This window comes from Gossypium raimondii, chromosome 10 (assembly GCF_025698545.1).
Source record: "Gossypium raimondii isolate GPD5lz chromosome 10, ASM2569854v1, whole genome shotgun sequence".
In the NCBI taxonomy this organism is placed as follows: Eukaryota; Viridiplantae; Streptophyta; class Magnoliopsida; order Malvales; family Malvaceae; genus Gossypium; species Gossypium raimondii.
This window is the reverse complement of record NC_068574.1, coordinates 58,079,159-58,107,098: the sequence shown is the minus strand read 5'-3', so window position 1 is coordinate 58,107,098 and position 27,940 is coordinate 58,079,159. Positions and strand designations below refer to the sequence as shown.

Genomic DNA, 27,940 nt, shown 5'->3' with positions numbered 1-27,940 from the left:
AGTGAAAAAAAATTTGCAGATACTGCAGACAAATTTTAAATGGTCATTATTTCACATAGACTCTTTATTTTTCTTGGAGTATCCGTATGAAACACCCATGTCTAACACATACATAACAGCATAGTCCTAAAATACCCCTCCAAATATATACCATGTCGAGCAAATATTCATATCAACATACTTTCAAAAATTAGAACCCTAGGCTTCTATCACCCCTTGAACTTTTTGCTTTTTCTCTTTCTTTTTCACAACCTTTTGAGGTGCTGCTTCAGCCCCATTTTCATTTTCCTTTATTTGTTCAATTCTTGCAAACACTGGCTTAGGTTGTGCCATCACTTGACCACCTTTTAGTCCACCCCACTTTGTTTCGCTCTGCGGTTATACACATTCGGTGCGGTTAATAAGACGATAAATTTATGCATATGTACCGAGAGAGAAAGGGGGAGTGTCTGTACCCAGTTTATGTTATCGAACTGGTCCTTGGAGTAGCCAAGCTGTGCATATATTTGCCTACATAAGCTAGGTGCGACCGGTGATAGAGCGATCGCTATAATCCTCATTGCTTCGAGTATGACCACAAGATCCTGTCCCAATATTGGAAAAGATAAATCAGGATAGTGGCCATTGAATAGATGGTGTGCCAGGTCATGCAAAATCGTTACTCGGATTTGGGTGGGAGTGTCAGTGCTTCAAAAAAATGGAAAGTCGGCGCAACATGGTGCAAAATATATGTAAAGAAGCATAAAGAAGGCGGAAGCACCTTTGCTGCAGCTTCGGAAGCAGCACCGCCTTGCTTAAAAAGAGACCATGGTTGATGCTTATCCATGTACAAGTTTCCAGCATTGCCGATCTCTAGCACGGCTTCACAAGCAGATGATAGGGACAGATTTTCATAATTGATACGAGCTTTTTCGACCTGTATAAAGCATAAAAAACAGAAAGGCATCAGCAATTTGACCTAATATACTGTCGCGCAGGAGGGAAAGGGAAAAAGAAGAAAAAACGACCAAATCAACAAATCATGAGGGGTGGGGAAAATGGACAACTGATACTTGGCAGATCAGCAAAATCAAGAAACTTAGCAGGTGTTGATCTTAGAGCACATTACTTTGCATCACCATTACCAAAAAGTTCCCGGAATTGTATCTCAGGGCAAAATTCTGTTAAACATTTGCTGTTGCTAGGATTCGGGTGTTGGATATGGGTAAACGTCCGACATAGGTATGCTCTTTTTTTTTGGTAAAAATACCTTTCTAGTCCCTCTCAATATCGATATTGAGCAAATTGGTTCCTCTTAAAAAAATTAGAGTAACATAGGCAACTACTACCTATTGTTCAAGATATGGTATTAGATTTGTAATAACCTTACCAGCTCCTCAACGGTATCCTTAAATTCCTTTCCTTCAGCTGCAATAGTTGAATCAACCACTAAAGTCGACTGGCAGTTCTTCTTAAGAAGTCCAAGAGTACGGTTGAGAAGATTTCCTGCGGGATAACAAATATAAAGAACGGAATAACAAAGTAGCATTGGCTTAAGAACTACTAATAGTAACCGAAACATACCTATTGTGTTGGCAAGATGTGCATTGACAATATTAACAAAACGCTCCTCAGAATAATCTCCATCACTTCCAAATTCTACCTCCCTTAGGAAGAAGTACCGGACTGCATCAGCTCCAAATTTATGAACCAATTCATTTGGTTCGATTGTATTCCCTAATGACTTCCCCATCTTCATGCCATCCTATAATTTTCAAAATAAAAAGCATTGCTGCATGAAATAAAATTACGAATATGAGAGAAAAATATACATGTTAAAAGAAACTACGGAAATGCAATACTCAATCAGTTAACATCCTCCTTGGACGGATTATGGCACTTGGACCCTCAATTTCTTCCTTTCAAATCCACGTACAAAAGCATTTGAGGTTTAAATTCTTTCTTTTCATCACTCTGTTAATTCGTTTCTTCTATTTCAACTACCATAGTGCTCATAACTCAAACAGATTACAAAACTGGTAAACCCTGACGGTTCATGCACTTCTAAACTCAGATTTCATCCTAAAATTCCGAAATTTAGCAGCAAAAAGATAGCGTTATCATGAAATCTTAATGGTTTATAGTCATTTTTAAGCAAAATATAATGCAAAGTAAAGTAACAGAGGTAGAATTCTAAAACGAGGCCTAATGCAGGCAAGTCTAAGCACAATATGAACCTTAGTTAGTGAGGAGAGATTTGCTAGCAACTTGTCTAAATATTTATACCGACGTTCTATTACTTGAAACTCTCATTTGAAGTTCTACTAGTCAAATATCATGCACCAGTTTCAAACGGAAAACAATTGACTATGCTTCATAGTGTTAAAGTACCTTCGTCAAGAAACCATGGCCAAACACCATCTTCGGGAGACTCAATCCAGCAGACATTAGCATAGCCGGCCAGTAAACAGCATGAAAACGTAAAATATCCTACACAAAAAGAAAATGCCAAACTCGGCACAATTCAAAAAGGGGAACATAACTCATTCACTTGAGTAGCATTTTGGTGCATATGGATACTTTGCCGTGTGGATTAGTTTCATACCTTTCCAATCAAGTGCAATGAGGCAGGCCAACCTGAAGAAACAGCACTTTGTAAACTTATTTGCTCCTTATCCTCCAACAGAGCCGATATATAGCTGTTTAAAACAAGTTTTTAAAATCCATATTCAGCAAAAGTTTCCACAATGAGAAAACAAGAACATGTTGAGACACGAAAAAGTCCAGGTGGCATTCAAAGAAAGATGTAAAAAGCCTACTATAATTTCCTTTTCTATGAGAAAAGAACCATACCCGAGAAGTGCATCAAACCAAACGTATATAGTTTGCTTATTGTCATTGGGAACCGGAATACCCCATTCCACAGCTGCTCGGGAAATCGAAAAATCTCTTAAGCCATTTTTTATCCAACCTTGGACCTGGAAAAGTTCATCACTAAGATGAATTGTCTAAATAATGAACATCAACTTATCACGTAAAGAAAAAGAATTCCACTTTGTTTCACCTCATTCAAACGGTAAGAAGGCTGAACAAAATCTGGATTTTGTTCTAAAATTTCTTCTAATGGTTTTTGGTATTTCGACAATGCAAAGAAATAATTATCCTCTTTGCGAGGAACACATGGCTTTAGGTGCGTAGGACAACAATTATTTTTGAGCAGCTCTTTCTCATCCTGCACAATGTTACACCAATTATTTTCGAGGAACACCTTAGTTGCTATACATATATAGAAATCCAGTGTATAACCTTATACTCCTCGCAATTGACACAGTACAGTCCCTCATAGTCGGCTCGGTAAATGTCATCTTTAGCAAGAACTCTAAAATAAAATTCCTCAACGATTGCTTCATGTTTCGGATCAGTTGTACGAATGAATTTGTCATAAGCTATATCTAACTGCAATCAAGAAAATACCGATGGTCATATCGGCATCCAACATCTCAATTACTCAGCTAAAACGTAACCTCCTAAATTGGAAACATAAAAGAATTACATCTTTCCACAGCATTTTATAAGCTTGTGATATAACATCACAATGCTCTCTTGGACTCGAGCCACAAGCAGATGCTGCTGTAGCTATCTTCTCCCCGTGCTCATCTGTCCCGGTTATTAATATGACTCTCTTTCCCAAAAGCCTCTGCCACATATAATGAAAAAAAAATCGAAAGGGATCTTTGCAGCTCAACAAGAAGTGGTAAGAATGAAGCAAAATTATGGATTGCAAATCAAAAACTATGAATAAGACAATATCGATTGTAATGTAGCCACATCGGTTCTCAACAACTATACATCTTTAACCATTAAATTTTACTAAAAAATCAGAGGTGGATCCTTATGGTGGCCTAGGAAGGCTTTGGCCCCCCAAAATTTTTGGAAAATTTCATTTCCCCCTTGAAGTTTCTAGAAAATTTTAATTAGGCCCCCTCACATTTTTGAAAATTCTCATTATACCTTTTAAATTTTTTTTAAATTTTAATTAAGCTCTCTTGAAATTTTTGAACATTATCATCAATCTCGCAAAAATTTAAAAATTTTAATTAGACCCCAAATTCTTTTCAAAAAAAATTCTATTAAACTCCTAAACTTTTTGCAAATTTTACTATCCCCCCAACTTGGTTACCAAGATCCGCCACCGTAAAAAATACTCTTTTCTTTGATATCTAAAGTCCGAAAATCCACTCTTTGCTTAACAAAATCAATAATCAAACTAGTTTAGCCATTCTTCATGTAAAACTACTAAGCATAAGTACCAAGTACATTATCAAAATTCTAAACTAGAACTAAATATATTCACAAAGAAACACCAACCTATGAGCAAAATATGTAAATTCCTAAGCTAAAAACTATACTTTTCATAAAAAGGAATTCATAGAAGTACCAAAAAACCAAGACCCATTGAAACTAAGGCACCATTTAAACAAATACCTGAAACCTGGCAATGGCATCAGCCGCAATAGTACTGTAAGCACTACCCATATGAGGAGGGGCATTGACATAATAAAGAGGAGTTGTAATAACAAAAGGTTCAGCCTTTTCACCAGCTTGGAAGTTGCCTGAACAAGTACAAAGCAATGATCTTTTTGAAGAAATCAAGTGATTTTGAGGGAAATAGAGACGATTTTTGAATTGGGTAGTCTTGAAATTGAAAAAATGGGATGGTTTTAATATACAAGAAAGGCTGCTTTGTATCGAACAGTTCATGTTCATCCTTGCTACTGCCATGTTTCTTCTTCAACTGTAAAGAAACTATAAAATTAGTATATTTTATTTTATGTATAAATTAAACCATAAACTGATTTGAGCTGCATTATTTTTCAAACAAAAATAAAAATCGAAACTTTTTTATTCGGCTGGAGAGGTTTTGGGGAAGAAAGAGGATAAGGGGAAGGCTAATTTAAGTTTTTTATTGGGCTTAATGGGTTGGATAAAAATTAGGGTTCTTCAAAGCATTATTTGTGGAATTAAAATATGAGTTAATTGCATCATACATCCCTAAACTATAAGCTTAAATTTAATTTGGTTTCTAAACTCACCAATTTAAATATTAAATGATATTTCAAATCTTATGTGGTATAGTTTAAAATGAAAATTTTAAAGAAAATTGAATATTGTAATGATGTTGTAAAAATATTATCGTTCACTCTCTCTTCTTTTTTTTTCGATTTTATTTTAGTTTTAGTTTTAGCTTTTAAAAATTACGTGGCGACATTTTACTTTTATTTAAAATTTTATTTTAGATTATGTCATGTAATATTTGACACGTTATTTAACGGTTAAATTAATATTTTAATAATAAAAATGATTGATTGATATAATATTGATAGCTTATGGACATAATTAAAACGTTTTAAAATTTAAAGACTAATTTAAAATGAAGTTCATAATTTAAGGATGTTTAGTACAATATTTGACATGAATGAAGGAGGTCGCCATTTTCATTTTTGTTGGATCGAAGTAAGATGCTGATCTAATGCTATAAGAAGCTACATCTTCAATTTTCAGTTCAACCGGTTGAATAAATTTTCGGATTTAATCAAAATTTTGAAATGTGTAGAATAGGTTGGAGGATTATTTTAATAGTGCCAATGATGTCGTAAATGGCTTTCTCAAACTACATTTAAATACACAAACTAACTAAATGCGTGGACCTTTTTTCTTATGAAAATGATCTGCATGAAGATTTTGAATTCTGTTTGTATTGATGTTGTCAATTTATAAAATAAACAAATAAGCAGATAGCAAGTGGGTCCATAGCTCAGTGGTAGAGCATTTGACTGCAGATCAAGAGGTCACCGGTTCGAACCCGGTTGGGCCCTCTTTTTGTTTTAATTTTTTCCCACTTTTCAATCGATAGTTCTACACGTTCACTTTAGGGTTATGTGGAAGTACTTTCTAAGGTTCATCTTTAGCACATTTATTTTTCATTTTATTTTGATATTTCTTCATATTAAATCCATTTCTCACGTATTATAATATATATCATTTTAAGTTTATATATTATATACACAAATAATTATATTTATTCAATATAAAAATAATTTAATATATTTATTTCTTCAAATGTATATAATTAAATCAAAATTCAATTTCATGTATATATTTAAACCACAATAAAAATATGATGCGTATAATTGAACAAAATCAAAATTTATATATCAAATTAAACATTAAATCGTATAACATTAATATTTTTCTTTTCTTTTTTTTGACTGTTTCTTTTACTATATACTTTCCTTATCTTTTTATTATATACCCATTTTCACCCTTTATCCAAATATCACAAAGACATGCGTCATCAAAGACAAACCGTGTTATAGTAGACAATTTGATTCCAACTAAAGTAAAAAAAAAAACTGAAAGTACAAAGCCCTAATTAGCCATCTATTAGCAGAACTCAAAACAAAAACATAATCAAGCAAGCTACTGGTACAAATACAAAATCCCAATGGTGATTTTGAAAGGCTTCTTCCATAGAATAAATAATCCAATGCCTGCACTATCTCCTGAACTTCCCAATCTCAAAATGCATAGCAGCTATGGTGTATACAGTTCCTTTATGCCTGTAGATAAACATTGGCGAATCTTCGATGATAAGTTTCGAGGACATTGAAATCGAAGAGGTTAGGCAACAGCTGTAACTCATTACATGGATACCAAAGCTATATTCTTCGAAGAACAAGAAAAATCATGGCAATGCATTGATGTAGAACGTGGTAAGCCAGGTGCAAAACCCAAAGGTTCCATCAAATATCGTAAAGTTAAAACATGCATTGATTATGAAGAAGTTACCCGTGCAGAAAGTAATCCATGGAAAAATCGAATAATATAAGTTATAGTTCAACAAACAAGAAGTTTGAACCATGGGGGACCATTGGTGAGAAATAAGCTCACCTGTCAAGGAGAAACGAATACTCGACAGCGCCATGAAAAAGCATCTGAATCCTTAAGTTCAGTCTTTACTTTCTGGAGATAACACTCCAAAGTATGTCCATGCTCATTTATGGTATCATCAGACAATGTATCATCAGCTAGTCTGACTGCTGCCATGTGAGGAAGTTGAAAGTTCTCTCCCACATGTTGCAATTTCCGTGCAGTTTCTTCCTCACCAAGCATTACAAGAGAAACCAGCAAGGACTTCAGTTCCTGCTTTGCTCTAGCTGTTAGGGACATGCCTTTCAAATGTTCCACAAGAGCCATCTCCTCACCCGGGCTGTTATGTAAATAAATGGTCTCAGCAAAATACATAAGATATAGCAAGGGAGAAGGGAGAAGGGAGATCCTGATATTGAATTACAACATACCTTCCAGGACGAATTTTTCCTCTACTTCGCTGACGTCTGGTATCTCTTGCCCTGCTAGCTGTGGTTGAGGCAGTTGAAGCAGCAGAGCTTTTTCTTGTGCTGTTCATGCAAAAAGGAAACAGCATATTCAGACATGAACTGAGACACATTAAGAAAAATGGAAAGAACAGCAAGCATAATAGGCAGTTGATGCACATTTATACTTAAAACACGAAATATGCAAAACACATACCCTTTTGTGTAGACACTCATTGCACTGAATGTACTACTAGCTTCTGAAGCAGTATCATCATCAAGATCATTTATCGACCTTTCCTCTGATTGCAGCTTTGCTGCAAGCAGCAACCTTCTTTGTCGAACAGCTAAATAGCGAGCCAAATATTTCCCCACTTTTTCAAGCCCTTCTTTATATTCATCTATTAGGCTGCTCGCACATTCAAGCGCTGCATTTTTCACTACCGAGACTAAATCCTCTCTGCTATGCAAAAAAGCAACCCTCAAAGCCTCTTCCCAGTCCCTTGCACTGATGAGCAAATTAATCCCACCATTAATATCCCCACAGTACTCCAAAGCAATCTTGGCAGCTTCTCCAGGTTTACCAAGGGCTTGGAGTTCTTCAGAAAGCTCATGAGCCAGTTGCAATACCTCATTCTTTTCTAGCTTCATAAGCCCGGCTACTGTCAGCATGCCACTCCAATGACCACATTCACGATATGCCTTCAAAGCCTTTTGCAAATTGGTGCAACACAAGTAAGTGGCAGCAGCATCTTCAAAGCATTTTTCATCACTAAGATGATCTCCCCAAGCCTCAAGTACTTGCCCTCTTTTTGTATTATCAGTTATCAGCTGAAGTCCTAGAGGAAAAAGTTGAGGGTTTTTCTTCATAAGGTTCATGCAATCAAAGAAATGGCTGTCACCTGCGGATACAATGTGTTTGAGAGCCTTCTCAAACCTGTGCAGCCTAAGGTCAATATTATAGCGCATCAAGAGATCAGGCATACGTTCCAATTCCTGGAGAAAGGGAAGAAATTCCTTAGGGTCCCGCTGAGAGTTCAGAGCCACAATAGCTGCAAGGTTCAAATCATAAAGACCTAAAGCAGCTTCAAAGACAGCCTCTGGATCTGATAACCACAGTAGATGTTTTAGAGCTTCTTCAGCAGAAGGGAAATTTACTTGTCTTGGGTCGTCAGAACCTGATAACTCCATCTCCCGGATTACTTTTACCCTCTCCAAAGCCTCTTCAAGAGCAGGGGGATCACTACGAGCCAGAGTGGTCAAAATACAGAGCTCCCTTGCAGGACTTTCGGGTACTTGTTCATCAAGAGCCCTTCTTATGGCCAGAAGCACCAATGAGACCTTGTTATTTGCATCTAAACTAGCATCAGAACCCTTGAAATCATTAGTTAACAGATCCTTTTGCTCCTTGCAGCTAGGTGGAGAGAGAAACTTTTTGTAAAGTTTCTCCGTCACATTTTCATGTTTAATAGCACAAACAAAGTCAGTTATGTAACTCAAATTTTTGACCTGCTTGACAAACTCGGAAGCTAATTGAATAAACACTTGCAACCCACAATAATCAACAATCACATTAAAATCAATCCTGTGCCGCCTAACCATAAGAAGTGCATCCCTAAAGCGTCTTTGGTTCAAAGCATTGACAATTGAGGCTAGCACCAATTTTCTTGGATAGATGCACTCCAGATTTCCACGATTTGTTTGCAATATAACAGCAGCTTCATCTCCATGCAAAACACCAACAACTTTGGCCCCTCTTTCCCAAATATTTATGAAGTTAATATTCTCCTCTTCCCTTCGTTTGTTACCAACATGGATAAAGTTTTCATATGTTAATTCAAGTTCTCCATGCAATATATCACCGATGTCAACAATAAAGAGCAAATCTTGTTTTGTTGCAAGGATCAAATGTGTGATTACATTGTCAGCTAAATTAGAGTAAAATGAGAAACTGCTGCAATTGCTGCATAATATTTTCCTACCGACGTGCAGCCTACCCATATCATCAAGACCAAAAAGCAAAAGCTTTGATGGTTCAGTGACACCAACTAGAACCACATTCATCCAGGAGCAAGATGAAGAAAACCTTAACTCATCATGTTTAAAATCGAGTTTGTTAATTCCCAACTTAGATGTATACTCAAAAACTTCTCCACCATCAAACTGAACAAAAGCTGAGCTTCTTTTAGCAGGATTGGGAGCAACACCGATTACAAGTCCTTCCAACAAATTTCGATATGAAACTTTTGCATGCCAACCAGAGCATGTCAGTAGACCTGGGACATTATCTTCAGAACAAGAGAGCTCGATCTCCTGCAAATAGAAACCAAGAAGCCTATCCTCGTTTGAAGAGGGTTGGAAATAACAGTTGCTGTGATTGAATCCATGATGAGAAACAGCAAGAAGCACATGTGGATCCAGCCATATAAGATGTACAAAGGATCCCAATGGGATTGCAGATGCACATGGTTCCACACTAAATTCTTTGCCTTCTAGAGATTCCCAAGTGTCAGGTGTTGGAAGCTCTGCAACACACAGACAACCATTTGATAACAATGCAGCCAAGCGGTTCTTACCATTCATGGAATAAAAAGCCACTTCCCGAACAGCACTTGGAAAATTAAGGCTGAATAAATACATAGGAGGTGGCATTAAGAACACAGGAAGAGGGGTCACAAGTATCTTAGAGCCATCAATAACTAAAGCGTTTGATTCATCCGTGACGGCTGTAACCCAAAAGAACTTGTAAACTGTGACTTGTCCATCAAGAGACCAACAAATTAATTGCTGTGACTTTGTTGGATCCCACATGAATCTAACACCATCTTTCCTCGAGTATTTGATTTCATGCTTTAGATACCAATGATTGTTGCTGAAAAACCAGATCTTCACAGAATCATAATTTCCACATCTAACAACAGCTGCAAGAAGATCAGAACTGCAATTCCACTTCAGATGTTCTACAGTTGCGTCAATTGGTTCACCAATGAGAAACGAGCTTCTTTCTAACCCATTTCTTTCAAAGAAAACTATTGATGGACCTTCGTTCTGTGCCTTCCTGTCACAAACGGCAGCAATCTTTGCTCCACTAGGCATCCAGTCCAGAATAGACCCCATTAATTCCTTTGGTTCAGAGGAAGCATGTACAGCTCCACCATCCCGTTCCCAGACCTTAAGCCTCTTACTCGAAGAATTCAACACCTCGCTTAGAGTGGCAAAGTGCTTCCCATCACCTCTCCATGTGATGGGGCTGCCAAACATTTCTCCAGATGGAAATTTTGGTTCACCTGAAACCAGTTTCCAATCAATAAAAAGCCAATATAATAGACAAAAGAAGCAAGACTTATGATGAAAAAATATCTATATTTTCGCTATCCGGCAAAAGCATAAAGAGAACAAGACACAGAAATTGAATGAAAATAAAAGTAAAAGGTCAAAAGAAATCAGAGAACAATGGAGAGAAGTCCTTACGTACGTCAACTCCATCAGGTTGGTCCTCCAAAGCAGTCTCGTACAACAAATCCCAATCATGAGTCATCACCAGTAGTTGCCCTAAACCAGTAGTTACACCTAGCAAGTCTCCATCAGGACTAGGTGAAATGCACTTGACTCCACCTTCAACTCGACCAACAACTTCCGTTTCCTTTCCATCCACGTTATGCAGCAGTAACAGTCCATTAGAAGTGCCCACTATCAGTGCTTCTTTCTCCATTAGATAATCAAAGGAGGTAATGACATCCTCAGGCTCCAAATCCAATGGATCAATTTCTGCTTGTAAAGGACCTTTCGTCCATGCTCGCTCATTCTGAAAGATTTTATTGACTCATGTCAGTGGGCACACATGCTACAAAAAGACCCCATTAAAAATACGAACAAAACATAAAAGCTGCATAATTAAGTACTTCATTTAATCAAAAGTTAATACTTAGAATCACCTTCCTAAACATTTTAGCAAACGTTCTCCCAGCTAAAAATAATTAAAAAAGATTCCAAATTATAACACCCTTGCTAGATTAGAACCCTAACAAATTCCCATTTCACTTTATAAAACTTGGTTATTTCCTTTGCCTACTTGCTTTTTTTGCTTCCTCAAGTAAATGCGACTAAAAGCTAAACAAACTAAATATATATACACATCATATATAATTAACATGTAATAATAATAACTAAAAGCATAATCTTTCTAGATAAAAGAGTTAAGTCATAAAATTTTGATTCAGTTAACCATATTTCTAAATTACAAAACTAAAAAGTACCCATGATTTATTGATATGACATTAAGTAACCAAACACACACACACACAAAAAAAAAAGGGAAAAAGAGAGAAAAAAAAGGGAGGGGCATACTTGGAGAGAAGAAAGATGGAGTGTGTAAATAAGATTATACGAAGAAGCAAAGAAGAAGCGATTTCTTTCAATGTCGTAAGCAGAGAACAGTAATACTTCGCCTTCTGATTGTAACTGAAGATTCGATGTAATCTCGGAATAAAGCTTCAGATTTTTCATTGTTCTTTTTTACTTGAAATTTCAAAGTCTGGAAAACCCTAGCGAAAAATTGAAGCCAATTAATATGGGAATTAAAAGGGGTTTTTGGGTTTGAGGTGACGATGAAGAAGGAGATAGCTTGCACTGTAGTGTAGGCTATACTATAACCAAACCTAAATGGAGGGTTTTTGGTTTAGACTTATTTTCCCCATTTTTTAATGGGTTAATATGTAATTTGGTACTTTAACTATTCATCGTTTTTCAATTTGGTACTCATAGTTTTTTTTTCTCAATTTAGTATCTGTAAATTTTGTAAAACCATTCCTAAACCAATTTACCCCAAGCCGTTATGAAAAATGACATGGAATTAATGGACTAATCTGCAATTGACACGTGAAATTTTGAGGTAAATTAATTGAAGAAACGATTCGTTAGGTACCAAATTTAAAAAAAAATCACAAATACTATAGATCGAGCATTTCATATTAAATCCTTTTAAATTGAAATGATTAAATTCCTGGAATCTAAATATTTATTTTATCCATACTATATACTTAAAACTTGAAAATCATGCTTTTACAATATAAATTATATTATTAGAATAGTATACTTTATTTTTATCATTTCAACCAACAACTTATTTAATTTTTAAATTTTAATAAAATTACTTTTGTATACTTTTATTTTACTCATATCACAAATGTGTCATTATCTAAGTATTTATAAAGTCATTGAAAGTCAAATTACATCAATTCTCAAAAATCAAATAAAAGTTCTATTAAATTTTAGTTCGATTGGCATAAACACTATTGTCAATACAAAGGGCGTGAGTTCCTATACGTTGAAGCGTATTATCTTCTTATTTATAAGTTGAAGAGAGACTATATGTAGTTATAAATACCGTGTCAAGAAAACAAAACTTATAATATAATTGTTTAAAAATAATAATAATAATAATAATAATAAATAAATAAACCAACCTTTAAACTAAACAAAAGTACTTACTAATGATTTATTTTCACTCACAAAACCAAGGTGTCGTAATCTAAGTTGAAATGAGTAATCTTTATAACAGTCCGATAGTTTTGGTTTGATTTAATTATTGTTTAACTAATAAAACACACTTTTATTTGAACTCCAAAAATATAATTATTAATAACAGCTAATTGCACAAAATATCTGGAAACATGGACTAAATTTTAAGTTGGTCCTTCCAATTAAATTCACAAAATAAAATTTTTGTTTTAATATTTTGTCCATCAATTTTGACATTAGATATGTGCTTCATTTGGTATAAATTAATAAACTTATCATAATAATTCCTAATTTGAAAATATTTTGATAATAGAAAGTTGTATAGATTTTTTTAATGTTGATGAAGCCCAAAGAGCTGGGATTATCCTCACTTTCCTTGAATAGAAATATTGCATTAGATATATACTATGATAATCAAAGTCGATGCTTAACACTTGTTTTCAATTTCTTAATGAAAAAAAAATGACATCTTGAAAACATATTTCATATCCCTATCAGATACAGTTTTATTAAGATAAAGTTGAATGATTAATGAGAATACAAACATATCATTGAACCATTTTGTAAAGTGAAATATAAGAAAGAAAGATTTGAGAAAGAAAAAGCCTTACAAAAATTTATTCTGAGAAACCAACAAATTTATTTCCTTATTGCACAAAAAGGGGGAAATAAAATAAAAAGACATGATAATAGCATAAATCTCAGATGCAAAGCCTTTTCTTGTCTTTTCTTTTTCCTTCAAAAATCAAACAATCAAAACTTGCAATATGATGCAAAAATTATCAGCAAAACATTTTTACAAGAATAGAATAAGGCAAAGTCAAAAAAATGTAAAAGCCAAATTCAGATATTTACAATGTCATGTCATGCAACACACTTTGGAGATGTCCATTAAAAACAAAGACATCCAAGGTGAGATAACTCCCTGTTACCGGAATCGGAGCATGTTAAAGAGGTCCTATTTTTTAGTTCGTATCACCATCGCGGAAACGAACAGCTATGAGTTAAAGCTTGAATGGTTCTTTTTTTTATTACCAAGGATGGCCTTTAAAAAGTAGCAGATATTAACCCCAAAATGCAAAAAAAAAAAAAAAGTAAGGCCAAGGGAAAATCTAATTCTGTACAAAGAAAAAAAGTCTCCTTTAGCTGCCCAGAAATGCTTCTGTATTGTGTAAAGCATAAAGAATATCTGTTCCAAAATGAAGAAATATCAGCGCAAGCAGTGAAATGAGTAATGATGATGGAACATTCTTTGAATTGTAAAACAACTATCTTTAAGTTTCGTTAAGATGAATAACTTCAAAAAGGATCTTCAAACATGATAATCGATGTGCACATCTTTCAGCCTATATTACCGGATTCAAAGGTGAGTGTCAAATATAGGTATGAACAGACCATGGATATTCTCTAATTTTTAAAGTTTTTTCTATAACTTAAAGAAAGCCATACCCTATAGCCACCAGGGGAGAAGCCAAAAATTTTATAAGCTAAATACTCAAATTAGGACTCAATCTTTTAAGGGTTGGTCAAATAAGGACTTTTCATGCATTATAGCCTAGTTTGTAGTAGAAATTAAGTGAATGTTGACGTGTTTAGAATAGAACACATATAACAGAATCAGATATTACTTGAAAAGAAAGAAAAATAAATAAAAACATATTTTGAAACATGATGTTTGACCCTTATTTGACCATTTTGATAAGTTTGGCCTTCATTTGAGCACTGTCATAAAGGTTTGACCCTTATATGGCCATTTTGAATGATTTGGCTCTTATGTGACCAAAAAAGGCTGGCCCCCAATTTTAGGTTTAACCAATATTGCATTTTTTTTTTTTTGGGGGGGGGGGGGGGACGGTGGGGCAGAATTGAATTATAAATTTGAGGGGGGGGGCAAAATTCAATTTTACCATTATATTAGCTTAAACTTTACAATTTTCGGAGGGACCAAACTACAATTTTACCTTGGGGTTAAAACAAAGTCTGTGTAGCTTAGCTTTTAACAAGAACAGCATGATGGCAGAAAGGAGCAATTGAATTTGATCATAAATGAATGAATATGCATGAACCGGTAACTTAATTGATAAAAGAAAGATAGGGATACCTGAAGATATGTTCAACCCTTTGATATACACAATCCAGTAACAAAACTGTAGGGCAGATGAATTGACAGCTCCAATCGCTCCACTTTTTCTCCTGGCATTCCTGAAATTTTAGGTGTCAAGTCCATTTATTAATGTCTGAACAAGTAGATGGAAACAAGGGAAGCAGATATTAGAAGTCTCACCTTCACTCCATTTGTACAGCAGATCTGGGAGCATATATAGCAGCATTCTAAGAATTTACACCATCATCCAGAGTCTCAAAGCTCACAATTCTAATCATTTTTTCCCTAAGAAAGGGAGTCAGGCTTGGAATCGCAAAGTCTTCGCCTAAATTCAGTAACTTTGCATCTTAGAACTACTTTAGGATTCCAAACTATCTTGTGCAGGCTCACTTAGTCAAGCATACATCAAGAACAGACTCAGAGAGTCGGGCCAAATATTGCTAGGGTTAAAAATTCACAAGGAAAGTCCTGTTAATGAACACTACAGTGCCTCCAGCTGGATGTATATTTAAACTCTACAGAGAAGAATCGTCAAATGCAACTAAGTTCAAAGTTCATTTGATAGTTGGAATATCCCGCGCATCTGAAGATATGGATTCTCAAGCAATTTTTCATTGTTACTCTGCAGATTAGGTGCACAAAAACAAAGATTTCAGCAACAAAGAATTTAAAAGTAGCAGTACTAAATTACAATTGAGAAAACGTGTAAATTCAATGCAGAAAACAAATACAATGAATACTATAAAATTTTAAACTTCTGTATCAGCACTTCAAGAAATGGACACAAAGATAAGATGTTTCACCAGAAGCAAATAGGCCATCCATATGTTACAGTCAAATCACTTTAACTAAAAGGAATAACGTATAGCAAAAACAATCCAATAGATGACTGGTACAGTGATTGGCTGACACAGTCAAGGACATTGATTAAAGTAGAACAGTACTGAGCAGAAATATTGTTTTTAAACTTTGAGATGTATAATCAATTATATAAGGATAATGGGTTGAAGTTCTCTTTTGTGGAAATGCTGCTATCTGGAGTTCCAAACTAAAAACAACTTCCATATTCATGGCAATATTTTCATCAGCTGTTCTTATGTACCGCTTCATAATTACAATAAAGTGACTTCATATTGAACATAGAGGGATCACTTACCTGTTGAGCTTTATAGATAAGCTTTTGCAGCATGTGTTGGTACTTTTCTGGTTTTTCAGTCATCATTCTCTGCAAAGTTCCCATGCTAGAATGGCTTAGTGGCAAAGCATAACCACAAGGGGAAGGACTACGGAGGGAAATAAAAGGGGAACAGAAAAAGAAAAATAGAAGGGAAGTGGGAGAGGAGAGAGATAAAGGAAAATGCAAGATAGAGTTTTCTAACCTTCAATAGAAAAGCCGAAGAGTAATATGCCACCCTAGAATCAGTATCATCCAAAAGTTCCCTGAAACGAAGGATAAAAAAGAAACTTCATGTTTCCACTCACCTGAAGGTAAGCTTCTGTCAAATTCATTCTTCACAAGCAAAGAAATTTAGATCACCTGAAAAATTCTTCTCCACCAACTTCCTGAAAAGCTGTAGGATCAGCAGTACATTTACCAACTAGAAGCAAAAGAAGGGTAGCCCGAATATCAGAAGTAGCACCAGGAAGGTTCCCTCTTCCTTTGCTTCCAACAGCAACACCTAGTGCAATGTTGTCAGTTGCTGCACCCGCAAGTTGAATCAAAGGCCAATAGAAAAGAGCAGCTGGAACACGTGCAACTAATTGCATTGGCACAATGGCTTGTCCTCGGAGTAGCAGCGCAGCCATAGAAGCTGTCTCGCATACAAAATGACTACTAACACTGTAGCCTGATTTGCTATCAGTTTCCTCCATTATCTGATCCCAGGGACAGCTTTCTTGTTGAGACACAAAATTTATATTACTAGTTTTTCTAATTTCTTCTGTGCGAGTGAAAACTTTAGGCCGCTGTATTCCTTCTCCAAATGGCATCAAATTTGAATTGGGAACTTTCAAGCACAATTGAGAGAATAGAATATCACACATCTGTTCAACAAAGAGAGAAACAGTGACTCTTAAAGATTTATAAAGCACGAGTGTGGAAATGGTGCACAACTCTTTCATATGCAAAATGCAAAAGTTAATGATTAAATCCTCAAAATCTCAGATGTATACAATTTATTTTATGCTGTCCGTGTCCTATTGTTTGGGAACGAGTAGATAATCTCAAAGGAACAAACATCAAGCGTAACCACAATATACATGTGTATATAAGACATGTATCAAGCAAGATGGCTGACAGAGGAACCTCACAGTATCTAAGCAGGTCTGAAAAATATCCATACCAAGATGCTATAGAAAAAAAATACAGATATCAAAAAAGTGCCCGAGCTTCACACGTAACGCACCAAAAAGTTCACAGAGAAAGCACCCTTTTTGCATATAGCCTTCTACCTAAGACATGATGCAGCATCGCTAATGTGAGACCTCTAGTTAACAAATGAAAAGGTAAACTCTCCAAGCTTTGTTCTTGTCTTCTGATCTCTTCTATTAAATTAGAATGATTTTTTAGTACCAATAATCTGAATAATAAAATATTAACTAAGTTCACTTAGGTGTAATTTAAAGAACTACAAACTTGAAAATTAGCAACTATCTAAAGTGCACAAACTATTTTAGATTAAAACAAAAGGAAAAAGGCTTAAACAAGATCATCCTCAGTCCTCAAAGAATTCTTTCTCAGGAACTGAAAACAGAGAGAGATATTAATCATAAGGCCAGCTAATGAACAGGATCTTTGGTCCAAGATAAACTAGAAAAGATGATTTAAAATATCACTGACATTTTGCATGATGGTTTGGAAGCTTTCCAAGCAAAATACCTTTAAAATATTTATACGGTCTGTTTCGTTTATTTGAGCCACCAAGGACAAAGCACTGCTCATGATGTCTATCACTGTAATTGCTTTCTCCAGTCGAGTATCCCTATTGCCAGGGCTAACATCACTGTTGCTTGGCTGTTGCATTTCACTCTCATCTAACAAAAACTTGCATCGCATGAGAAGCCTCTCTAGAACAACTAGGAAGCCCCACCTAATAGAATTGTTCTTCGACTTCAGAAGACCACACATCAGCCAGATAGACAACGGAATATCAGAAGGATCAGAGGAATCATGACCACCAGCATAAGCAATTTTATTCTGCAAGCTCCTGACATTAGACCAAATACTCCCATTCCTCGAGTCACTTATTTCAGCAATAAGCAGATCTCCTAACCAGATAAATCCATTTTGGCGGTAAAGGATTCTATCCGAATGAAGAAGAGAATGTAAAATAGACCAAGCCAGCTTTGCTTTCATTGCAACACTATTTCGTGTAGATGAACCCTCAACATTGCCCTTCAACTTGTTGGATTTTGTTATCTGTTTCAGCTGAAAGAACTCTGTGTCCAAATGAGTAAATGAACTAATTATTCTATCTAATTTCTCCGTAATATTTTCCAAAAGCTGCAAAGGAAAACAAATAATAATCAGAAAAGCAGACATATGCTTGCAATTCACACATTTCGTTATCACTTCAGCAAACTCCCGTGATATATTAGTCGAGATGAGGTGAGCCAGAGGCACAATTTAACATGATACGGCTAAACCCTCCTCTGATTCATTTTTAATCTCAAAGCTCTACTTGCATATATGAAATGAATCAAACAAGTGGAATCAGATAACCGACCACACACAATACATCAAATCAATAGCCTGATTGTTTATCATCCCCACCCGCCAAATATTAAAAATATACATGCAAAACTGCAAAACATTCACAAAAAATTACCGTATGTAACCGCTCGCCGTTAGGGTATCTATCCAATGTAGTTGACAGTGATCTTCTCAAAAGCTCCCCAATGCCTTCCACCCCTAGCTTAACAGAGATATAAAAGGCTTCCGGTGCATCAGCCAAAGTAAGCAGTGCAGCAATTGGCTGAATCTCATCATCATTATATTCAAAAGCTCCGGTTGATATGCATGTTTCATTTATTTGATGCAAAACATAGTCGAAAAGCACCAAATAAAGATGCTTTCTTTCGTCCCTTGAGGTTGACAATGAATACTGCACTTGATAATTGAAAAGAAAAAACATACAAGTTAAAAGGTTTCTCTATATTTAAGAAATTTTGCATATATCTCAATTAATCCATTTTTATGAGGTGTTTAAAACACGTAGTGTGAGTCATCAGATACCCATTAATCCCTCTTAGGTCCAACAACTTCATAAATATGAACATTGCAAGCCATTACTAGAACAAACCTCATTACTTGTCACACATTTCCAAAAATTTGTTAAGCAATTGGAATCCACTGCTTCTGTTGTGTTATTAAATATTGGATAGGGTCCCAAGGTTTTTTCATTCAGCTAAATTAATCCTTTAATTATTGCTAAAATTTTTACATGAAGACCAAGAGTAGCAGGTCAAGTTGGTCAACAAGAAGATAAAATCAATCTTATTTCTATAGATGCCCAGATCAAACTAATTAGCATACCTCAATGAAGATAAAATCAATTCCTCCAATCAGGTCAAGCTGGTCAACAAGAAAATTAGCTGTACTCATGACGGCCTTAGTAGATTCATCAGGTACTTGATATAACATGTTTGTTAGGATACAAACAAGCTTGCAATGCACAACTTCAGCCCAGGAATTTATCCGGCTAATCACCAAAATTGACTTGACAACCTGAAGACAACACAAGTGAAGAGACCATAAATGAGACCGAGATTTATTGCCATAATAATACTAAGTTCCAATACCATTAAGCAAAGAACCCTGAGTCTAAAAATTTCCTCAAAGGAAATCCAACCAAAATTTAGGTCAGCTTTGACTGACAAGATTGCATGGTATGGTTTTGATAGAGAAAAACAGTGGAGTGTCCATAACACAAAAGACATGCAAAAATTAGAGTTATGCTTAAAATACAAGATAAAACCAGAGTTTTTACACTTGCTAGGTAAGCCTTATACTTTTATTGACCCAAATAAGTCCAAAACCTTCAATTTTGTGTCTGAATAAACACTTATCACAAACAAAAAGTTGACTTTTATGACAGTCAATGCCAGTTGGATTTTTTCCCTCCACATGGAAGTTGAGGCGGTATGGTGATGTGGCTGAAAATTGAAAATCTTGGAAAAAAATCAGTACCGATTAAGGATTACGGGCATGCTTGGATACAATAAAAATATATGTACTTACCTGGGAAGAGTTGTAAAGTTCAGTTTTTTTTTTTAACCTAAAATTTTTGAAATAAAACACCAATCCCAACATTGACAGAACCTTAAGACTAGAATTGAATCGCACACCAAACAAATTCTACCAACATATAATGCAAAGGGTGCATAATGTAAAATAAAAGTAAAAATTAGGGTCAATAAACTCCTGCAACATATGAAATTTTCCAACAAGAAACGGACTGTCTTTTCATCGAGCCATACCAAATACCACCCAATATTCTCAGAACCTATATGGTTAGAACTGAATCACATATCTGGCAAATCCAACCAACTTTCAGCTTTGCAATTCCTCAGAGTATAGTAAAGAAAAAGTTGCTCCATGTATGACCCAACATAAAGTGGCACCAGGATTATTCAGAGGGAGAGTAATGCTAAGATAACATTTTGTATAGATTGGTTGTAGAAATTCTTGCAAAGCAGAGGTTGAACTTTATTGAGAGGTATTTCACACTGCTAAAGTGTGACTCAGAAGTTTAACATGGTAGATGCAAAAGTGCTATGTTACCACTTGGAGACTGATAAGTTCAGTGGGATTTTTTTTTTTTTTTTAGATATTTAAAATGGATGCTGCCAATTTTACACGACAAGTACTTCCAAAAATTGAAGACGTGCACACACAAGAAATGAAACTTCCAAATCACCTCCTATACATAATTTCCTCCACACAGACACACACGAAGCCCTCATGGGTTATATCAAGGTAAGAATACAACATGGTAATTTTGGGAAAGCTCCAGGAACTGGTAGATAGGCAGACAAAACCAACTCACCCTGATGTCAAGTCCTTTTAATCGATTTCTCCAAATGTTGCCTCTATCGCACACAAAATATAGTAAACAGCTTAGGGCAGAAGCCCAGACAGCTTCTTCCATCTCGTCAATCTACAACAAGCAATAGCAAGGGAAAAGTAAAATGGAAGTAGAGACAAGCATGGATGGAACATCCTAAAATCAAGGCAGCCAAAGTACAGAAGCTTCGGTTAAAAGACGGCCAGTACCTGAACAAGAAGAAGAAGTATATCATATAAAATGTTTAAAATCCAAGACTCAAATTTATCAATAGCTGAGGTGCTTCCCAACTTCTTGGAAGAAGCTAGTTTCCTTCTCCCTTGCGTGGTAAGCTGATCTTCACTATTTAAAAGTAATTCTTGAGAATACTCTTCCTCAATTGCAGAATTATCATCAATTATCAGTGGCTCTAACAAGTGAGCATGGACTGCAAGGTTTAGAATTAAATCAAAAGCACGCACCCTACACGCTGACCTTGGAGAACTAAGCATCTCCTGTAAGGAAAAAAAAAAGGTAAGAGTTAAAAGATGATTTCATAAACTTGAATAAGAAACTGAAAATACAATAAACAAAAACCTCAAGCATAGATAGAGTGAGAGGAGCAGCAGTTCCAGAATCCAAGACATACCTACAAAACAGAATTTTCAGCAACACAATACCAGTAATCATCATTAGATGTGAAAATTAAAAGAAGAAAACAAGCGAAGAAAAATGAAACAAAATCAATCACATGATTCTGTGCACAAACAAGTATGTTGGAAATTCAGAATCAAACCCCTGCTACTAGTTATGAATAACTGACTCTTGCAATGGGTCAGATTTCAACCTGAATTAAGCAAGCGGCATTTCAAAGTGTGCCCACAAAATGATCAACGGGATGTCAACTTCAGATACTTCAAATGGATATGCATTTTCTCAGATAAATTACTTTTAAATAGCAATGAATTAGGAAACTATTCCAAATGCATTGCAACACCATATACTTAGTATTGCCGGATAAAAAAGCAGAAAGCTTATCACCCTTTACATAAGGATGATTCCAGAATAACTTATGCATCTTAGGCTAATACGTATAAAGTAATTGATGCTGTTATTATATTATTATAATGACCAAAGAAAGCTTGTTGGGGACAGAGAGGGAGAGAAAGAAAGGTTAAATGTATCGTATGCAATATAGGACAAAAGAGGTCAAAGAAAAGAAGAAAACAGAAACATACATGTCAATAACCAGCTTAATAAGGACGCTCACAGCCACATCCATTGATGGCTTTGCACTGTTATTACTTAATCTAGAAGATACCGTCATGGTATTAGCATTTGTTAAAGATGTCTCAGAGCAGACGGCTGCAATGACCTCGCATACCTCAGCAGGGTTCAAACGCAAAGGTTGTTGTTCACTGATGCACGCAAAAATAATTTATTAGAGAAAAAAGAAAACACAAACTCAACCACATTGAGATCTATCAATGTTGTGAAAGAAATAGCACTTGAAAATAAATACAATAATTATGCACTCCAGAACAAGAAGCTATGTGTAACTATGTGGGATAGACCCAGGCACAGATCATGATCCCAAGGAACAATTATACAATTAACATATATGGATATTAGCAAATGCTTCATGTTCAACTCAATAACATAAATGTCCTCAAGTTAAACATGGAGTATTTGCTAATAGGGAAAAAAAAAGAAAAAGAGAAGCTCCCTTTTAATTCCAAAACCTAGTAAACTTGCAATAGAAGCAAAATTCATTAGCTAATAAATCACAAAAGGAATATACCATCAATTAAAGGATGTCAAATTGCACACCTGTAATGGCGATATTGGAAAAGTGGTCGGGCACGTGGGCGGAATGTGCTTGCAGGAGAATCATCCCTACACAAGTTATACCCAATAACCCATACTGTAACCATACAACTTTATTCAAAATTTACGTTTAAAACTATGCATAGTTAATCTTCTCTTAAACTCAAACAGCTCTACCTTGCTACTTATACTACCATTTAAAGAAACTTAAGTTTCAGAGCATCCCGATAATCATGCTAATTTTCTCTTAAACTGAAATATATATCTTTCTAAAGGGATTGGCTAAATTCACTGAAATCCAGATTATGGCTAACATCAGATTTGTCATACATGGTATAACACCAACAAGTCAAAACAAATAATTCATAACCAAATGAAAGCAACAAAGAATTTTAGAATGAAACAAAAGTTACACACACACACATATCTTTCTAACACAATTGGTTAAATTCTTTTGAATCCAGAATACAGTAAACATCAGATTGGTTGTATGTAATATGGCACCAACAAACCAAAACATGCAGAGTTCATCTACTGTTTCAATGTCCCAGGCCCTCAACTTAATCAAATTTGCAAACTCAATAAAAGCGGTCATAATACAATTAGGTACGGAAAAAGGTTTGTAGAAAACAGAACCTCAAGCCACAAGACTCCAAACATTTAACTGGGAAAGAAGCTTGAAATTATTGCCTTAAAAGCTAACAGTCTATGACCTTTCCCATCCATCAAATTGCAAAGATCAGTCTGACAGCACAACCATATAAGTCTATCACAGCACAACAGATCCTTAGGAACCGTGCAAATAATATAATGGCAAGTGATATTAAACATAAAGTCATCAAAGCAATAATCTGAGAGTAAGTGAAGAACATACCAAATTTGATGAGGTCCTCCTTTACTGCGTTTCAATGCTGTAATTGCTCTCAAATGGGAGCGAGCAGAAGCAGAATTGGCAATTGTTGTGACTGGTGAAGGCTGTAAGAGTTGATCAAGATAAGGCATATCAGCAGTGCCAAAATATTTCCAGGGCTGGCCATTCATTTTTGCTTCCATGTCTCCAACAAGTAAAGCAGCTGCTCCTACCTCTAAGAAATTATGTGCACTCATGTCTTGCACATACGCAGAGTGGTCACTGTTTGTTGAATATAGAACATTTCAAATGTTAAATTTGTTTTAGAAGCAATGGAACACATGGAAGAACAGTATTAATAGCCAGAACATACCAGAGACTTAGAATACCTATAAGGGAAGAAGTAATAAAGCCAATATGAACTATTTGAACACTTAATAAGCATATGCAAATAGCAAAATCAATTACCTTTCAGTAAAGGGTGACTGATGATCCCTAAGCCAGCGCCATTTCAAAACATCATGTGCAATATATTCAGGATTCTCTATTCGATCAGCGTCCTCAATGTTTGACAAGTTTGAAACAGATAAAGCTGTAGCATCTTTCTTCTCTGAAGACTCTCCAACATTCACAGGGCATCGCTGGGAATTGAAAGATCTACTCAACAAAGATGTCAACGAAGGAAATGACTGCCTCGATGCCAAGGTTGCCCCAGCAAAACCTGCCGGCTGGAATGAACGCTTTGGAATATGTTGAGCCACTAAGGATCTCACATAATTCAAAGACTTTACAAGGGCTACAGAAGCAAAACTAGATACAGGCAACAAAGGAGAAGCACTTGCAGATGATGTTGATATTGCTGATGAACCCGATTGTTGATTTAAAGACCGAGACCAAGGTGACAACCTTTGATTTGGACTTATGTCACATTCAGCAATTAAGCTGACACAAAACCGATCTATTTGCAGCAACGTCTCCTCACTGGGCTTATACCTGCACCAAATAGAACAAAAAATGAAATCCTAAAATAAAACAACAATATAAAATAGACCCTATAAATCTTGGAACCTTTGGTCTTGATAAATTTCCTAGTCAGTCCTAAACTGGATAGCAATCAGAGCAAGTTCCATATTTACAAATAGACTATAATGGGAACATAATTTTATGAACACTTGATATATGTCAATTCTGGTTCAATTATTGCATTCTGAAACTAACAAACATTCTAACACTTCCCTACCAACAAGTGTTAGGTGCAGTGATAAGACACATTGCATTCTCAAGGAAAGAACTCAAGTTCAAACCCTAGAGATGACATTGTTGGGAGGGGCAGCCACAAACCCTAAAAAGATTAATCTTCATGAACCGTAAAATGGACATGATGGATACCTTAATTATACCAAAAATATTAGAACACTTCCCTATTCTACATAAAAAGAAAATAAGAGAAAATACAAGTTCACACCAAGAACAGCATACCTTAAGAGATATCGCTTCAGGAGTGCCACACACCTTCCCACTACAGCTGGGCTGGCACAAATTATATACACAACAGCAGAAAAGGAAATTAGTTAAAGTACTGTGCTAAGAGTAATGGCTAGATTAAAAAGGAGTTAAGAAAAGGTATTCAGTGCATGACATGCAACAATAGGCAAATCGGTAATTAACTGTAAAATAATTATACACCTGACAACAATTATTATTTATAAAAACCATGCATTACTTTTTTCTTTGCAATATAATATTCCATTCAAGTGTTTAATAATTTAATATACTTCTACTGTCGTCTCTATGAAATTTCCAGACATCAAAACACAAATTATGGGTGTTTCTAGAATAAGTTACACAAGACTATTCCATTGCATAAATATGGTGTCAATACACTGTCTCGTATGGATGAAGCATTCTAAGCTTTCAAAACATCAACAACTGGTGCAACAAATTTAACATCACACTATCATTTATCAGAAATAGGCATTACCTCACAATCACTTAAAATCTGTAACTCCAATCTATTTAGCACCCAAACAAGTTCATAAACCCATCTCTATCTAAAATACATTATGGTCGGTTATATAAGTACACTATGCAAATAAATTACCTGCGTTCTCTCTCTGCAATTGTATGCTCTAAAATAACAATGTAAGACTGGTCAGTTGTTGAGGGTGCTGCCAGATAGTCCTGTCATTGTTAAATGTAAGTTCTGGTATTGTAAGGTTCAAATACTAATTCCACAGGTGAGACAAAAAGATCTGATACTAATATATATATGTATATACACAATCTCTAGGAAAAAAAATATAGAGTATGTGAATCATAATATTACAAAACTCAAAAACAAATTCCACAGGTGAAGCAAAAGGAAGATATCATACTAACATAGTAAATCAAATGAACTTTAAATTCTCATCATTTACAATGCCTGCAAGAAGTAAAGTTATATGCGGAACTAAGATTTGCTACACCAAAAGTCTAGGCTTTATCAATATCAATGCTGATTCAAGTTGGAAAAAACAAAGCACTTTCACCATTACACTTGGACCCCAGGGGAAAAAAGACAACAGAAAGGAAAAGTTCACCAATGTTTGAATTATGAGATTTAGAATTCCCTTTCCTACATATCCATGGGTAGTAAGTGACTGAGAAAAACTGCTTGCAATTACATTTGAGAATACATAAATATAAGAGATTATTCATTAATTAAGTAATCTGTAAGTAAAGATATTGCCCAGCCAAAAAATGTCAAGAAAGGTTTCTCTCTCAATATAATAAATTCAAGCTGAATAAGTAGTTAATGTCAGCATGCTAGGGTTGTTAATATTTAAACCTACCTTGAAACCATAAAACATTTTAACTACTACAAGACAGCAAAATCTAGAAATCTTACTAGGGTACACGGAAACAATAAAACCACGGTTAAAACGAGGAAAAATGCTTAGACACTTCATTATAAAAAATAAAATAAAAAACCCCCAACAACGCAACATTAGCAAGCAATTCGCTTAAGCTGCATTTCGTCGAGCTTTTACTAAGTTTTTGCTTGCCCGAAGCAAAAGATAAGTTTTAAAGAACTAAAAAAATTAAAATCTAACTTTTGCAGATAACAAAATGAAAACTTAATTTCATTTAATCATACTCATTTTTATTCAAATTGGATGTCCATTTTCACTCTTGGCTTTCACCAATTTATAAACTTTCATAACGCAACAATGATGTGGAACTACAAAGTAAATCTTACAATAGTTCAGTAATTTACATCCTCCTTTTTTTTACCATAATTCACTATCTTCTGCCAATAAATCAACTTTTAAATCCTTGCCACCTAAATGAATTCTAAAGAGAATATCTTTTTTTTTTTCCTTTCTTTGTCGATATTTATAGACATCCGAAAAACATTCATTAAATCACAAAATAAAAATACACAATAATATTATTTTCAAGATCTAATAACATAAACAAAAAAAAAAATTAAAATCCTAACAAAGAATAACGAACCCGAAGTGTCCTCGAAGCTTCATTTAAAACCAACTGACTTCCATGGTGATACGAACTAAGACCTCCAGCCCCCGCCGCCGGCGAAAAAGAAGAAGACGACGAAGAAGAAAGACAATCCGCCACCGACCTGCGCAACGGCTCCGGCGGCTTCTTAAGCGACGAAGATCTAAGCCTGGACACTCCACTAGCTGTTCCTAACTGAAGCCTCGAACTTCCGGGGCTCCGACCGGGACTGAAAATCGTTGTCATCGGATTTCCGAATCTACCTACAACTATTTCTCAATTCAACTCCAAACTTTTTTTTTAATATTAAAAATTTTAGAGAAATTAAAATTTTGATTATAGAATGGATTAAATTTCTACATTTGAACAGAGAAAAATGAGGAAAAATTGTTAAAGTTCGCGGAGGAACCGAGTCTTAGCTGTAAGTATAAGCGTAGTTCTATGCGATTGCGAGGTGTGTTATTATGAGCTGGCAACCGCTATTTTTGATTTCTTTTATTATTACCTTTTTTCTTATTACATTATTGTTTGGTTTAATTTTAGGAATTTATTTAATTATTAATTTTGTTTTTTATATCACTTTTGGTTCGATAATTATATTCGACTAATTATTTATTTCGATATCGAGTTAGGTCAAATTTTAAATTAAGTGTAATTTTATTTAATGTTTATTTTCTCCGTTTATAATATTTGAAATCGAGTTCGAGAAAAATTTATCGGTCAATTTTAAGTTAATAATTTT

General features: G+C 35.1%; 3 protein-coding genes and 1 non-coding gene across 7 annotated transcripts; 1 reads left to right on the top strand and 3 right to left on the bottom strand.

Annotated features, from left to right (window-relative positions):
* Positions 1-2: 2 nt before the first annotated feature.
* On the bottom strand, positions 3-4,954 carry LOC105777753 (methionine--tRNA ligase, chloroplastic/mitochondrial). The gene is made up of 12 exons (XM_012601182.2): positions 4,465-4,954; positions 3,533-3,676; positions 3,286-3,435; positions 3,044-3,211; positions 2,833-2,957; positions 2,585-2,678; positions 2,371-2,469; positions 1,564-1,744; positions 1,370-1,485; positions 761-916; positions 456-584; positions 3-372 (listed from the first exon to the last, which is right to left on the bottom strand). The coding sequence occupies exons 1-12, from the start codon at positions 4,759-4,761 to the stop codon at positions 199-201; spliced, it is 1,833 nt and encodes a 610-aa protein (XP_012456636.1). The 5' UTR covers positions 4,762-4,954; the 3' UTR covers positions 3-198.
* An 829-nt stretch (positions 4,955-5,783) lies between these two features.
* On the top strand, positions 5,784-5,855 carry TRNAC-GCA (transfer RNA cysteine (anticodon GCA)). The gene has a single exon. It is a non-coding gene; the product is annotated as a tRNA-Cys (tRNA).
* A 479-nt stretch (positions 5,856-6,334) lies between these two features.
* LOC105777157 (elongator complex protein 1) lies at positions 6,335-12,004 on the bottom strand. 2 transcript variants are annotated; one of them, XM_012600250.2, is made up of 6 exons: positions 11,703-12,004; positions 10,827-11,160; positions 7,573-10,642; positions 7,341-7,439; positions 6,931-7,249; positions 6,335-6,599 (listed from the first exon to the last, which is right to left on the bottom strand). In XM_012600250.2, the coding sequence occupies exons 1-5, from the start codon at positions 11,859-11,861 to the stop codon at positions 6,934-6,936; spliced, it is 3,978 nt and encodes a 1,325-aa protein (XP_012455704.1). In that variant the 5' UTR covers positions 11,862-12,004; the 3' UTR covers positions 6,335-6,599; positions 6,931-6,933. The 2 variants fall into 2 exon arrangements, with proteins under 2 accessions (XP_012455704.1, XP_012455705.1); XM_012600251.2 differs by lacking the exon at positions 11,703-12,004 and having other exon boundaries at positions 10,831-10,979.
* Positions 12,005-13,576: 1,572 nt separating this feature from the next.
* Positions 13,577-27,649, bottom strand: LOC105776679 (uncharacterized). 3 transcript variants are annotated; one of them, XR_008189748.1, is made up of 19 exons: positions 27,196-27,649; positions 25,802-25,881; positions 25,180-25,230; positions 24,169-24,693; positions 23,725-23,982; positions 22,854-22,919; positions 22,262-22,441; positions 21,621-21,672; positions 21,254-21,538; positions 21,027-21,137; positions 19,514-19,705; positions 18,807-19,082; positions 17,858-18,481; positions 16,517-17,022; positions 16,359-16,419; positions 16,136-16,204; positions 15,160-15,601; positions 14,977-15,077; positions 13,577-14,064 (listed from the first exon to the last, which is right to left on the bottom strand). XR_008189748.1 is itself a non-coding variant. In XM_052621721.1 (17 exons), the coding sequence occupies exons 1-17, from the start codon at positions 27,442-27,444 to the stop codon at positions 15,527-15,529; spliced, it is 3,660 nt and encodes a 1,219-aa protein (XP_052477681.1). In that variant the 5' UTR covers positions 27,445-27,649; the 3' UTR covers positions 15,159-15,526. The 3 variants fall into 3 exon arrangements, 1 of the variants encoding a protein (XP_052477681.1); XR_008189749.1 differs by lacking the exon at positions 22,854-22,919; XM_052621721.1 differs by lacking the exons at positions 13,577-14,064; positions 14,977-15,077 and having other exon boundaries at positions 15,159-15,601.
* Between the last annotated feature and the right edge of the window lie 291 nt (positions 27,650-27,940).